General features: G+C 37.2%; 1 protein-coding gene across 2 annotated transcripts in view; it reads right to left on the bottom strand.

The window, feature by feature from the left end:
• The window catches only part of SUCLA2 (succinate-CoA ligase ADP-forming beta subunit), a 54,253-nt gene that overhangs the window by 15,900 nt on the left and 22,647 nt on the right, over window positions 1-15,706 (bottom strand). For both annotated transcript variants that reach the window (XM_021065584.1, XM_021065585.1), the window contains exons 5-8: window positions 12,570-12,698; window positions 9,685-9,823; window positions 619-780; window positions 382-524 (exon numbers count right to left, since the gene is read on the bottom strand). In XM_021065584.1, the coding sequence (XP_020921243.1) occupies window positions 382-524; window positions 619-780; window positions 9,685-9,823; window positions 12,570-12,698 (573 nt within the window). The remainder of the gene's footprint in view (window positions 1-381; window positions 525-618; window positions 781-9,684; window positions 9,824-12,569; window positions 12,699-15,706) is intronic.

The following is a 15,706-nucleotide window of genomic DNA, read 5'->3' as shown; positions in this document are numbered from 1 at the left end:
AAATCAATAGTAACAAAAGTTATCTCTGGATAGAATTAGAGATGATTTTTATTTTCTTTTTAGTTTTATAGACTTTCCAGATTTCTAGACTTTTGCAGTCAATATACCTAAAATTTTTTTCTAAAGGAATGGGCTCTCACACCAAGTCGCTACCATTTATAGTATTATCTAATGCTATCCAGTATTTTTTCACTTCATTTTCTAAATCACAGTAGAAAACTTTACCTTTCTATCTAGTTATGTTACACTGATTTTAGCAAATTTTTCCAAATTATAGAGGACTTTTGAATTTTGATGCTCAACTAGTATTACAGCTACATTTACTAGTTAATCAAGTTACTTCTCATCATTCAAATTTTAAAACATAAGCTCTGCTCTTACCTTTTTATCTGAAGTGATAAGCTTAAATGCTTCTGTTACTTGATGGACTGTGGCACCACCACCAACATCAAGAAAGTTGGCAGGAGTTCCTCCATGAAGTTTTATTATATCCATTGTGGCCATAGCCAAACCAGCACCATTTACTATTAAGGAGGGAAATAATTTGTATAAGTGACAAACATAAAGAAATTAAATTAAGCTTAGCCAATTCAACTCTCACATAAAAAAATGTGGTACCTAGACAGCCTATATTTCCATCTAGGCCAATGTAGTTGAGATTTGCCTTCGCTGCATCTTTGTCCCTCTCATCTTCCTGGGTCCAGTCCTGCAGGTCAAAGATTTTCTTCTGGCGATAAGCTGAATTAGAATCAAAATTGATCTTCGCATCCATACACAGCACTTTGAAGGAAAAACAGGAAAGTGATCTTAATTTCAAGATAGACACAATAAAATGTGCAATAATCAAATGTTTTTTACTTTAGAGGAAAAACACATTTTGTTACTTACTGAAGGTATTTCAGTTTATGTTCACAGTTAATTCAAACTGTTTTTTGAAAAAGAATATTTGAGAATTAAAAGTGCCCCATCAAAGTTACTGGTTCTACATTTATCTTAAGCAACAGATAAAGAAGAATGGGGGGGGGGTACCCTCAAAAGCATTTCTTTTTTATTACCAAGAATTAACTAACCATACTCCTAGCTAACTCCTTTGCTTGGGCCCTGAGCCCCAACTCAAAGGCATTGTTCCAGCAATTCTGCTTTCAAAAAATAAGTCTTATTTAAAAAGATATAGGAGTTCCCGTCGTGGCTCAGTGGTTAACAAATCCAGCTAGGAACCATGAGGTTGCGGGTTAGATCCCTGACCTTGTTCAGTGGGTTAAGGACCCAGTGTTGCTATGAGCTGTGGTGTAGGTGCAGACACAGCTCAGATCTCGCATTGCTGTGGCTCTGGTGTAGGCCGGTGGCTATGTCTCCAATTAGACCCCTCACCTAGGAATCTCCATATGCCATGAGTGCAGCCCTAGAAATGGCAAAAAGACAAAAAATAAAATAAAATAAAAATAAAAATATATAAATCAAGACTTACATAAATGAAAAATAATGTATTTCTAGTTAGAAAAATAAACTGCTAGGAAGATGTTAATTTTTCCCCAATAATTTATAGGATTAATACAATTCCAATAAAAGTCTAGTATGATGTTTTGAAACCTGACATAGTTTTTCTAAAGGCTGCTTAGCAATAAGAGTTAGTCATTTGACAGCCAAGTACTAAAAGCAGTACCACAGCAGGACCCTGACAACTCTGCTAGCAGTAAGGGTTTGCAATATTTGTAAACAGAGCCCATACTCAATCCATAGTGTTCAAAAGACGGTAAGAAATGTACACACTGTTTTTCTCCTCCTAGAAATCACAAATGGCCCAGGCCAAAGTTAATTTCTTGCTCGGAGATTTCTCCCAACTGCTCTTAAGTCTTTAGGTAAAATAATCAGGACAATTGGCATCCTGGTAAGTCTAATATCAGTCTACTCTCCTTCACTCAGCTTTTACGGATTTTGTGCCATGAACCTTTGATAAAATGAAGTACATGGTTCTGGGAACAAAGCTGTGCCTGGGGCTCCTGGCAGTGGGAATGACTTAGGTTTTGGGGGTTTTGGTTGTTTTTTTTTTTCTTCTCAAATTTGGTAATTGAGGGGGGTCAAAGCTGTGATAAACGTATTATCAACATTTTGTACACTTTTAGAAGCAAAGCACTTAAGAGACCTGAAATACAAATAATTCTGAGACCATGAATAAACTCAATCCATTCCTATGAGAGACAGTCCAAACTGCCATAGCTGAAAGAATTTAAACTCTATCTAGAATTCATAACCTCTCTTTTAATCAAAATATACAAGAAATTAGAAAGAACATTAATTTCTTGGAACTTCTAACTCAGATAAGAGAATCTGGCTTAGGATTTTAGTTCTCCAGGTCCTTTGGACTTCATCACATTTGGCCTTAAAATCCAGGTGGGTCTTTATGCAGTTTACCATTAGAGGATTTCAGAGAATCTTAACGCCATAATTTAATCTCACTGATGAACTTCTATACTCCAACAGACAACCTACCCAGACACGATACAGTGTCAGAAACAGCAAAGAATAAATTTTCAGAGTTGAGCATATCACTTTCTCACAGCTGATTTTATTGTATTATTTTGACCCATTTTAGAAATTTCTGAAGGTGAAAATCCTCACTACCTATTAAGTGTTCCCAGAATATCTAAAGGAACAAAGGCTGGTATTGGACTATCATCAAAGTCCGAATGAAACCACCCAGACAGCTGCTCTCTCAAGAGCTCCACATCCACCTTAACAGACCATAGCTCAGGGGGTCAAGAAAACACGTAGGAATGCTGGGAAGGGGGTGAATCAAATCTTCCCCACTCCTGATGCTGCCTTTCTCACTCGAAGGATTCGCTTGGTCTAACAGTCTGTCTTTCACTGCCTCTCTACTCACTTCTTCCCAGAGGAAGGGAAGCAAAGCATCTGTTCAGTTAATCTGGATATTCTAAAACCAGGCATGTGATTCAGCTCAATCTTTCTTCCTCTGGGAGTAAGGTTCCCACAGGGAGCAAGCATTTCCAACTGCTATTCCCAAGGGAGAGTCTCTGACTGAAAGGACTGCCCTGTTAAAGCCTCCTCTCTGAATAGATTTATTAAGTCTAATTGTGTAATTTGATCCATTTTAATTAGAAATCTGGCTAGGAAGATGGGTAATCACTGGAAGATCTCTCAGAAACCCCAGTGGTATGATAAATGGTATGATAAACTATTTAAGCAATAAACTATTTAAGCAATGGTATGACAAACTAAGCAATTCTAATCAAACATATTATTTATATATGTCCACGTATTTTCAGAGCATTACTAGGAAAATAACTCTAGAGTCTGTAAGTTTTCCTCTTACAATTATTCAAACAATTAAACCAGTACAAATTAAGAGGTATTCTTGATTCTCTGCAGCAGATATGCTCCAAAACAACTGGGCACATAGGAAGTAATTCTAAATTTAGTCATTCAAAACGTCCTTAAACTGGAGTTCCCTTCATAGCTCAGTGGTTGATGAACCCGACTAGGATCCATGAAGATGCGGGTTTGATCCCTGGCCTTGCTCAGTGGGTTAAGGATGTGGAGTTGCTATGAGCTGTGGTGTAGGTCACAGATGAGGCTCGGATCTGGTGTTGCTGTGGCTGCGGCACAGGTTGGCAGGTGCAGCTCTGATTTGATCCTGAGCCTGGGAACCTCCATATGCCATGGGTGTGGCCCTAAGAAGTAAAAAAAGAAAAAAAAGTTCTTAAACTATTTTAAGTAATACTATGATAATTTCCCCAAATGTATACTTTTATCTTGTCATATGGTAACCTAGTACCAAAGGAGACAAATACCTAAATTTTCGCAAGTTTTACTTTCAAAATATTACTTTTGAAAGTCAATAGGTACCTTATAAATCGAACCTAACAATCTGTAGATGTTTATAACCACACAGTCTACATTGCTCCAAAGCCTCCACTCAAATATATGAAGAAGGTACTGTGAGAAATGAAGACCCACTAACAAAGCCTGAGCTTGGACGTATCTGTAAAGTCTTCTTTCCATTCCCACCGCCTTTGTAACCCAAGGCCTCTGTTACCTTCTGCTTGGACTATTGCTACAGCTTCCTAACCTAAAAGACTGTCTTATCACTAATCTCTTCCTACTCCAGTACTGCAGATATACTGCTCTACCAAAACTACCCGAGTTATACAACTGTGTCATATGTAAGAATACAAATTCTGCATCTGACTGGATTCACAGCCCATCTCTACTAGCCACGTGGCCCTGGCCAAGTCATGTAACCTTTGGGTAACTCAGTCTTCTAACCTATAAAATAAGGATAGTTAATAGTACCTACATCACAGAACTGTTTGAAACATTTAATAATCTATGGAGGGGTGTCCCTATTTGAAAAGTTCTTACAACAATGTCTGGCACACAGTACTTGCCATGTTTTTGTTAAATAGAGGGAAAATACATTCTTTCTTTTTTTTTCTTTTTAGGGCTGCACCATAGCATATGGAAGTTGCCAGGCTAGGGATTGAATCAGAGCTACAGCTGCCAGCCTACACCACAGCCAGCAATGTGGGATCCGAGCTGCATCTGTGACCTACACCACAGCTCATGACAACGCCAGATCTTTAACCCAGTGAGTGAGGCCAGGGGTCAAACCTACATCCTCATGGATACTAGTTGGGTTTGTTACCGCTGAGCCACAACTGGAACTCCTAAAAATATATTCTTAAAAACTTTGCTGTAGGAAACCAGAGTATACTCAGAATGCCTCTTTTGTATGGTCAAAATTCAAAACTATGAAAGAAGAAACTGAAAATAAACCAAAACACGGGAGACAAGCTAAAATGGAGTAGAGGTTTTTTTCAAAGACTAAGAAAAACAAATACAACGACAGAATTAAAATCTACAAATGAAGAACAAAACCAATAGTCTCTGTATTTTAGCAGTAATTAGTAAGAAAATACACTGGTGAAAAGATCTTATTCAAAACAGCAACAAAATATATCTCCACAAATCTAAAAGGAAATATAACACCTACCAAAAGAAAATAAGTCTTATTTAAAAAGATGTAAATCAAGACTTACATAAATGGGAAAATAACGTATTCTAGTTGGAAAAACTAACTACTAGGAAGAGGTTAATTTTTCCCCACAATGTATAGGATTAAAACAATCTCTCTAAAATTCTAGCATGATCTGTTTGGAAACCTGACAAAAGGATTCTAAAGGTTGCCTAGCAACAGGAGTTAGTCATTCGACATCCAAGTACCAGAAAGCAGGAACAAAGGCTTCAAGGAGTTGAGAACCTCTAGACTGTGCGAAAAATACAGCACATGCACATGCGCACAGAGTAACACTGGTGTGGACTCCTTGGTGAGGGTTTCTCACTTTCACGCAGTTTTCACTGCACCTCTTAAATTTGTCCTTGACCCACAAAGGGTTAAACAATGCCAATCTAAAATAATAAACAGGAATAAGTGCCCCCCTAAAAAAATTTAAATACGCATATGAAGGAAGCTTATCTCATTCATTACTAAAATGTACAATGAGGAGTTCCTATCATGGCACAGTGGAAAACAAATCCAACTAGGAACCATGAGGTTGCAGGTTCGATCCCTGGACTCGCTCAATGGGTTAAGTAAGGATCCAGCATGACCATGAGTTATGGTGTAGGTCAAAGACATGGCTCAGACCTGGCATTGCTGTGGCTGTGGTGTAGGCTGGCAGCTACAGCTCTGATCAGAGCCCTAGCCTGGGAACCTCCAAATGCCACAGGTGCAGCCCTAAAAAGCAAAATAAATAAATAAATAGATAGATAAATAAATAAATGTACAATGATACAAAAAAGAAAAATCAGATCCATGGAATCAGACACTTGAATAAGGCGGGGTATCAAAAATCAGTAGGGAATGTTTTATTTAATGATTTTAGGAAAATTGACCATTTGGAAAAAAGAAGTAAAGCTAAAATAAAACCTTCCAGTTTAAAGGCTTAAAAACTAAAAAGTGAAACATAAAAAGCAGAACTCAGTGAAGATGAATATTTACTTATTTTATATAATGGCAGAAAGGATACTATTCAAAATTGCAACCAAAAATTTATTTCTAAAAATGAATCTAAGAAATACAATACCTCCATTAAAAAAAAAATGTCTTATTTCTTCTTAGAAGAAAAAATATCTTTGCCGAAAAGCAATGGAAGTCAAAATGAGACCTGACTACATGAAAAATCAAAAAAGCTCCAATATGTTCAAAAAAAGAAAAATTCAAACAAAATTAAATAACAATAAACAAACTTAGAAAAATACATATATTAGATGTCAGACAGGCAAGCAACAGCCTTAATATATAAAAAGTTCATACACATGGAGAGGCACCAGGGTGTGTGTGTATATATATACTGTAATCTTTCTTTGAGGGGTTAGTTAAGAACCTATTATCTTTGTTTATATTTGCAAAAGAAACACTAGAAACACACACAAGAAACAAAAAAAAAGAGAGAGAGAGAGGAAGTGGGAGTAGACAAGGATGGGTAAAAGCTAAATTTTGAGATAAAGAAATGCTTCGATATACTGTTCTGATTTTTCAGCCATGCAAATAAATTTTCATCAAATTAATAAAAAAAGCCATCTGTATTTCCTTTGGGTACTATACATAGTAATGGCCACCCAAAGACAACAGGTCCTAATATATAGAACTTTTGAATATTACTTTATACGGTAAAAATGTTTACAGCTATGACTAAGATAGATAAAGATCTTGAAGTAAGGAGATTATTCTGGATTATCTGGGTAGGCCCTAAGTGACATTGAAGGTGTCAGGGAGAAACAGAGGGAGATTAGATAAACACAGAAGAGGAGACCTCAGAGTTAGAGAATGGAATGCCACAAGCTAGAAAAGGCAAGGAAAGGCTACTTTCCTGGAGCCTCTGGAGGGAGCAGAGCAGCAGACACCTTGAATTCATATAATTCCAATGATTTTGGAATTCTGGCTTCCAAAACTGAGAATAAATATCTGTTGTTTTAAGCCACCTAGTTTGTAGTAATTTGTTACAGCAGCCATAGAAAACTAACCCAGATACTAAGTTCATCAACAAAAAATTCTTAGTCTACTGAGGAAACATACACTCAATAAATATGAAAAATTCTCAATATCACTACCAATCAAAAAAATGAAAAATAAGACACCATTTCCTGACTATTAGTTCAATGGAGATTAAACACACTACAACACTCACTTCTGGAGCAAATAGGCAATGAAATGACACTGTGTATCAGAAAAACTTTTTCAGACAATAACCTGACAAAATACATCTCAAAATGTCATTATTCTGACTCAATAATCAAACCATGTAAAAAAAATAGTATTACTCTTTGACTCAAAAATTCTACTTCTGGAGTTCCCATTGTAGCTCAGTGGTTAACGAATCTGACTAGGAACCATAAGGTTGCGAGTTCAATCCCTGGCCTCGCTCAGTGGGTTAAGGATCTCAACCCCTAGCCTGGGAATCTCCATATGCCGCGGAAGAGTCCAGTTGGATAGAATCCAGGAGTCTTTTTTCAGAGTTATCAGGTTTCATGATCAAGAAAATAACACAAGAAATAATGGTTTTGGAATTTCCATATGGCTCAGCGGGTTAAGTTCCCCAATGCTGCACGGGTGCAGACAAAAATAAATAAATATTTTTTTAAAAGAAATAACGGTTTTATTCTGATAACTCTCATTCATTGAATATTTCATTTTTAAAATGTGCATTAGTCCTCAACTCTTTAAAAAATTAATTCCATTTTTATATATTACCTCTATAATCTTTAGAGAATTTACTCATTCTTCTTTATACAATATAATGACCAGCTAAAAATTGATTTTTATGGTAAAAAATATAACTAATTAGATGTATGAAAATGAAAGATGATTTACAAATGCTTAAGAAGATTAGAAATGTCCAAAGAGACTTAAAAAAAAAAAATCAAACAAGTTATAGCAACAGAAGCAGTTAACATAAAATACCAAGAAAATTTTAGGCTACAAGTAAAGCAACATATATATATGTTATATATATATATATATATATATTTTTTTTTTTTTGCCTTTTCTAGGGCCGTTCCCACAGCATATGGAGATTCCCAGGCTAGGGGTCCAATAGGAGCTGTAGCCGCTGGCCTACGCCAGAGCCACAGCAACTCAGGATCCAAGCCACCTCTGCGACCTACACCACAGCTCACAGCAACGCTGGATCCTTAACCTACTGAGCAAGGCCAGGGATTGAACCCGAAACCTCATCGTTCCTAGTCGGATTCGTTAACCACTCCTTCAACTTATATTTTTAGAAAAACTATACATGGAAGGCATGATATTCAAAATCTGATATGCCTTTTTTTTTTTTTTTTTTTTAAGGGCTGCACCAGCAGCATATGGAAATTCCTGGGCCAGGTATCAAATCAGAGCCACAGGTGGAGCCTATACCACAGCCACAGCAACACTGGATCCAAGCTCCATCTGCGACCTATGCCACAGCTTGAGGCAACGCTGGATTCTTAACCCAGCAAGCGAGGCCAGGGATCAAACCCACATCCTCAGGGACACTATGTCGGGTTCTTAATCCACTGAGCCACAATGGGAACTTCCTGACTTACCTTTTGAATGTATGTAAAAGAAAAGCTGTCAAAGCGACAAGGTAATTTTACTTCTCTAATATTAAAAGGACCCCAGTAACAGAACACACCTTTGCACAGTAACAATTACGGTGTCTCTACCATCTGAAACTGGGGGGGACTAAAATGGCTAATTCCCCAAAACTACAACTATTTACTCCCTACTGCACTGGATACTATAATCCAGCACTGCCCAGAAGAACTTTCTGCAACGATGAAAATGTTCTATATATGTACTATCCAATACAGTAACCACATGGAGCTACAGAGCACTTGAAATATAACTAGTACAAGTGAGAAAGATTTTAATTTTATATCATTTTAATTAATTTTACTGTTACAGATGACTGGATTCGGAAGATGTGGTATACACACACAATGGAATACTTCTCAGCCATAAAAAAGAATGACATAATGCCATTTGCAGCAACATGGATGGAACTAGAGAATCTCATCCTGAGTGAAATGAGCCAGAAAGACAAAGACAAATACCATATGATATCACTTATAACTGGAATCTAATATCCAGCACAAATGAACATCTCCTCAGAAAAGAAAATCATGGACTTGGAGAAGAGACTTGTGGCTGTCTGATGGGAGGGGGAGGGAATGGGAGGGATCAGGAGCTTGGGCTTATCAGACACAACTTAGAATAGATTTACAAGGAGATCCTGCTGAGTAGCATTGAGAACTTTGTCCAGATACTCATGTTGCAACAGAACAAAGGGTGGGGGAAAATGTAATTATAATGTATACATGTAAGGATAACTTGATCCCCTTGCTGTACAGTGGGGAAAGAAAAAAAAAATTTTACTGTTACATGTGTCTGGTGGCCTCCATATTGTAAGTGCAGCTTTAACCCCTCTCTGTGTGCATAAATATATATTTAAAGTGTTTGTTTAATGAGTCTCCAACATTTGTTCACATTCGCTCTTTTCATTATAAAATAAGCTTCTACATAGGAATTAGTTTACTTCCTTACAAGGTTAACTCCCTTAGCAAAGCATACGATGTGTGGATAAATAGATAATCAATGTTTGATGAAAGAAAATACTTTACCAGCTCCATCTGAATCCTCTACCATTGGATTTATTTCTACCATGGTTGCATCATATTTCAGAAAAAGGTTGTAAAGCTTGATCATGTTTTCCGCTGCAGAATCCACAATACTGGGTGGAAATCCCATCTTCTGTGCAAGCTGAAAGCAATTTGTCTCTTTATTACAGGGATGTCATATACATCCAATCAACATTAAATTATTGCAAATAAAAAAACCTTACAGTTTATCATCTAAATGGTAAGCTTGAATCATCTGTGGTCAAACATTAGTCACTGAAATAGCAGCTACTATCACTAGATGGTTAAAGAAAACTTTTTTTTCAAAATCCTCACAAAGCAGGTAGTATGCCCATTTTACAAACAAGAAAGAGATTCAGAGGTCAAATTGACTTGCCATTCACTTCCTGTTCCCATGTTTATTCCATAGCCTCCATACTGCCTCTAAGCCTTACAGCCAACCTAAACTGAAAGAAGAGGCTTATACTTTATTAAAATTACATATAAAAGTTAGACTAAAAATCCCAATGGTTCAAAAACAATGGCCAAAACATCAAATCACCCTATTTTAGCTTTTAGGTAATTTATGAAGAGTGTCTACCAAGCAATGAAGACAGTCAAATGGGTCTTATCCCATTCATCCAAAAATCACATGAGCACCCAATACAAGCTAGGTGCAAAAGCTATAGGTATTTAAGCTTCTAATCTACTAGAAATGTTTTGTCTTGAGCAGAGATTTCTCATTCTATACACCTGAAGAGTTTTGTTTTTGTTTTGTTTTTTTCTGGCTTCTCCTGCAGCATGCAGAAGTTTCCAGGCTAGGGACCACACCTGCACCACAGCAGTGACAACACTAGATCCTTAACCCAGAGCCACCAGGCAACTCCCTTGAAGAATTTTTTAAAAAATACACACACCAAGGTTTCAACCCAGAATTTCTGGTTCACAAGTTCTATCAGGGGATGAAGAATCCATAATTTTTAAAGTTCTATCAGCAATTCTGAACCACTGGTATAGAAGCTACATGTCTCTATGTTTATCCTAACTGCTGCAGTCCCTCGAGAACCCTACAAAGGAGTTTCTTCCTCTCTTCCAATTGCTATCTAAGCTACAATACATCTGACTTTCAATAACAGAAAACATTAAATTCTTTGAGAGTGAATGTGACTTTTGCAAAAAGTCAAATGCAAATAAATAAAGTGGATGATCATACTAAGACATGTCATTTGAGGAGTTCCCACTGTGGCTCAGCGGTAAGGAACCTGACTAGTATCCATGAGGATGCAGGTTCAATCCCTGGCCTCAATCAATGGGTTAAGGATCCATTTAAGGATCCAGCTTTGCCATGAGCTGTAGTGCAGGTCATAGACACAGTTCGGATCCCGCGTTGCAGTGGCTATGGTGTAGGATGGCGGCTACAGCTTCGATTTGATCCCAGCCTAGGAACTTCACATGCCATGGGTACAGCCCGAAAAAGACAAAAAAAAAAAAAAAAAAAAGAAAAGAAAAGAAATGTCATTTGGGATTAAGACATTTCAAATAAAGAATATTAGTAAAGTACCATTTCATTTAGAAAGATTTTCAACAGGTCCCAATCTACTGTTTTAAATTTAAACATTTGCGAACTGCAACAGAATTCTGATCAACCCAGTATGACATCAGTTTGTCAAGCATTGTGCTGGGTATTATTTCTGTTCATCCATCACTCAAAAAGCTACAATCTTAGATTATTCCTTCAAGTATTCTTGTAAATCAAGGGTTTGTTTCTCATCTAAATTTAAGTCTCCAGTCATCACTCTCAAATAACCACCTAATGAATCAAATCTCTGTCCCCTTTAAACCTTTATACCAGTCACTTGCCTAAATGACTCGCTTCATGCTTTATCAGGGATATCTTTGTATCAGTCAAAATTCCTGCTCTACTGTACTTCAATACCATAAGCTTCTTTTGACAGTTTCCTGATAAGATATGTTAATTTCAGTCAAACTTTAATACTCAAACCTCTTTTGAAGATGGGTCACTCATTCTTTATATCCAAACTAAACAATTTAATTCAGCAGCAATATTACAAACACTACCAAGCAACTCTCACAGGCCATAACATTAAACTTCATTTAGTTTTTGTTTGCAGGTTTTTTTGGGTGGGGTGGGGAGGATGATGGAACTGGATGGGAGGAAGAGGCACACAAGGATGGCTCAGAAATTTGCCTCCTGTAGGGAAAATTTATTGTGTATGTGCATACACCAAGAGGAAAGGTGTCCATAAACCTCACTCCACCCCCCAAAAAAACCACTGATCTATCACCAGGATATATTCAACAGTGTCCCCACCATTCCACAGAATTTACAGGATAGGAAGGAGGGACGGAAGCATGTTAAATGCCACCATGGCGACGTAAAATCCAGACTGTGAAAAATGATGAGGGATAACTGCCCCAGGTTCTTCAACAAATGAAAGAAAATGGATGAAGAACGGGAGGGAAAGGAAAGCTATAAACTAGAAAAAGACCTAGGAGACATGTTATCCAATAGCAGTGAAGGAACTTGTATGGATCCCAACTCAAACAAATTGTAAAAGGAAGAAAACTTGAGACAATTAGGGAATGTGAATGAATAAGTAAACAAGGGTATGAAGAAATTATTGTACAGTGGCTATTTTAAAAGAATCCGTATCTTTTAAAGATACATATTAAAATATTTACAAAGATAAAAAGAAAAACACTTTAGATACTTCTAAAACATTCAATACCAAACAAGATATTAACATGCCTTGACACTCAAAAAAATTTTTTACTAAGTTTTGTCCCTCATGTCACTTATTCAAAGTTAATTCTAAGTTTTATAATTACCTAATCAAAAGCTAAAAATGTTTCAGGATACAACATACCCGGACAGCTTGTTCCTTTTTGATGCCTTCTACAATGTCAATAGGTTCTTTAACTATGGCCTCAGGCGTCTCAGCAGCAACATCTTCAATGTTGACACCACCTTGAGAACTTCCGATTAATACAGGGCCCTAGTAGGAGGGGAAACAGCCAAAAACATTTAGGTTTTCTTTTGGACTCATCAATAAAATTTTAAAATATATTTGTGCACAGTATCAGACTTATACCCATCAATAAAATTTTAAAATATATTTGTGCACAGTATCAGACTTATACATCTACCACCCTCACCACTTTCAAATTCCCTTGGGAACTTATCCTGCATCGCCTACACAATGCCCCCTTAAATGTTCGATTAAAGTAATGGAAAAAGAAGCGAAAAGAAAGAAAAAGACAATGGCTCACCTGTGAGGGAAAAAGAGTAAAAAATATATGCAAGATGTATACCAAACAAGTTAACATAAACACATATAGGATATGAAATAAAACCTATGCATTTTTCATAAGAACCCAAGGGTCATTAAAGCATTGTTTAAAGGACATCAAAAAAAAAAAAAAAAAAAAAGGAAAGTCTAATGAGCAAAAGTTCCTGATTTTATAAGCACTAGCCCTACTGGAAGTCAGCGAAAAGAAAGCTACCTACCTTGAGAGAATAGCTCTGGCTACTATCATGAACAAAAAGAAGGTAAGCCGTGAATACTCAACAATTAGGTTAACTTTTGGAGTTTCCATCATGGCTCAGTGGAACTGAACCTGACTAGTAACCATGAGGACAAAGGTTCCATCTCTGGCCTCGCTCAGTGGGTTAAGCAGCTGGCATTGCCATGAGCTTCAGTGTAGGTTGCAGACACGGCTTGGATCTGGCACTGCTGTGGCTGTGGCAAAGGCTGCAGCTACAGCTCTGATTCAACTCTTAGCCTGGGAATCTCCATATGATATATGATATCAGCCTACACTTCTAGGAGGAACTGAGTGGGCAATGATTAAACCAACCATTCCTACTTCATAAACTATTCCCCACCCTCCACCCACCCCCAAAGACTCTGTACGTCAGAGTCAGCAAAATGGTGGAAGAAAAGGCCCCAGATTTTGCTTAGTGCTTAGAAACACTAATTCAACAACAATATATGGCCCCAAAAGCCTGTGAGAGGATGCCAGAAACCAGTTAGGAAGTTGTATCCCAAGCAAGCTCAACTGGAACAAAATGGGTAAGAAAAGCCATTTCACCTCATCTAAGTCAGCCCCTCCCCAAGCCAACACAGTTCTAGATACAGAGCAACAGCCCAAGGCTGGGCTTCTCTCTGGGAAAGGAAAGAGAAGAGTGAAATGTGCACCTAACACTTGCTGCTTTTCAAGAGATTATCCAAGGACAGGTTTCTGTCTCATCTGACTTTGGAGGGCTAACTGGGAAGCTGCATACTCTGAACGCCTGTGGGGCCACTGAGAATAAAAGAAAGCTCAGCAGCTTGTGACAGCACCAGCGAACTTGGAATATTACAACTCACCAAAGTTGGGAGAAGGTACTCAGCTCATGGATTTCTTTTTAACAACTTCAAGAACTAGAAAAAGAACAAACTGAACCCAAAATTAGCAAAAAGAAGGAAATAATACAGATTAAAGGGGAAACAAAAGAAGTAGAAAAGAGAAAAAATTAACAAAACTAAGAGTTGGTTCATTACAAAAAATCAAGAAAATCAACAAACCTTTAGCAAGACTGAAAAAAAAAGACTCAAATAACAAAAATCAGTGGTGAGAGAGAATACATTACAACTGATGCCACAGAAATGAAAAAAAATTATAATTATGAGACTACCATGAACAATTACATATCAACAAATTGGATAACCTGGAAGAAATGGATAAATTCCTAGAAACATACAATCTACCAAGACTGAGTCATGAAGAAATGAAAAATCTGAACAGACCTTTAACAAGTAAGGAAATTGAATTAGAAACCAAAAACCTCCCAATAAAGAAAAGCTGAGTGAAAATGGCTTCAATGAACAATTCCACCAATCCTTCTCAAACTTTTCCAAATGACTGAAAAAGAACACTTCCAAACTCATTCTATGAGGCCAGCATTATGCTGTTACCAAAATCAGACCAGGATAGTACAGGAAAACTACTGACTAATGTCCCTGATGAACGGCAATGCAAGAACTCTTTACAAAATACTAGTCTACCAAATTCAGTAACATATTAAAAGGACGATACATGATCACCACCAAAGGAGGGTTATTTCTAGAATGCAAGGATGTTCAACATAGGAAAATCAATCAATGTAATACACTGCATTAACAGAATCAAGGCTGAAAATCTCAATTGCTCCAAAAAATCACTTGAAAAAAATTCAATGCCCTTTTATAAAAAGACTCAACAAACTAGGAAGAGAAGAAACTAATCTCTGCATAATAAAGGTGACAAACGAAAAGCCCATAACCAGTATTAAATTCAATGACAAACAACTGAAAGCTTGCCTTCTGAGATCAGGAAAAAGGCAAGGAGGCCCACTCTCACCATTTTATTCAAAATAGTATTAAAAGTCCTAGCTAGAGCAATCAGACAAGAGAAACAAAAGGCATCCAACAGGAAAGAAAGAAGTAAAATTACCTCTGTACACAGGTGATGATTGCGTACAGAGAAAACTCTCAAGAACACGCAAAAAAAAACTGTTTAAGAATGAATGAGTTCAGCAAAGTTACAGCACAAAATCAAAACACAAATATGTCTTGTATTTCTTACACCAACTATAAATAATCCAAAAAAGAAATTAAGAAAATGATCCCATTCACAATAGAGTCAAAAAGAATGAAATACTGATGTTCCTACTGTGGCTCAACGTGTTAAGAACCCAACTAGCATCCATGAGGATGCGGGTTCAATCCCTGGTCTCACTCAGTGGGTTAAGGATCCAGTGTTGCTGCAAGCTGAGGCGTAAGTTGCAGATGTGGCTCAGATATGGTGTTGCTGTGGCTGTGGTGTAGGCTGGCAGCTGCAGCTCTGATTCGACCCCTAGCCCAGGAACTTCCATATATCACAGACGCAACCCTTAAAAGCAAAAAAAAAAAACAAACAAACAACAACAACAAAAAAAAAACGAATGAAATACTTAGGAATAAACTTAACCAAGGAAATGAAA

Source organism: Sus scrofa, chromosome 11, assembly GCF_000003025.6.
Source record: "Sus scrofa isolate TJ Tabasco breed Duroc chromosome 11, Sscrofa11.1, whole genome shotgun sequence".
Lineage (NCBI taxonomy): Eukaryota > Metazoa > Chordata > Mammalia > Artiodactyla > Suidae > Sus > Sus scrofa.
Note: the sequence above shows the minus strand (reverse complement) of the source record. Positions and strands in the feature narration are given on the sequence as shown.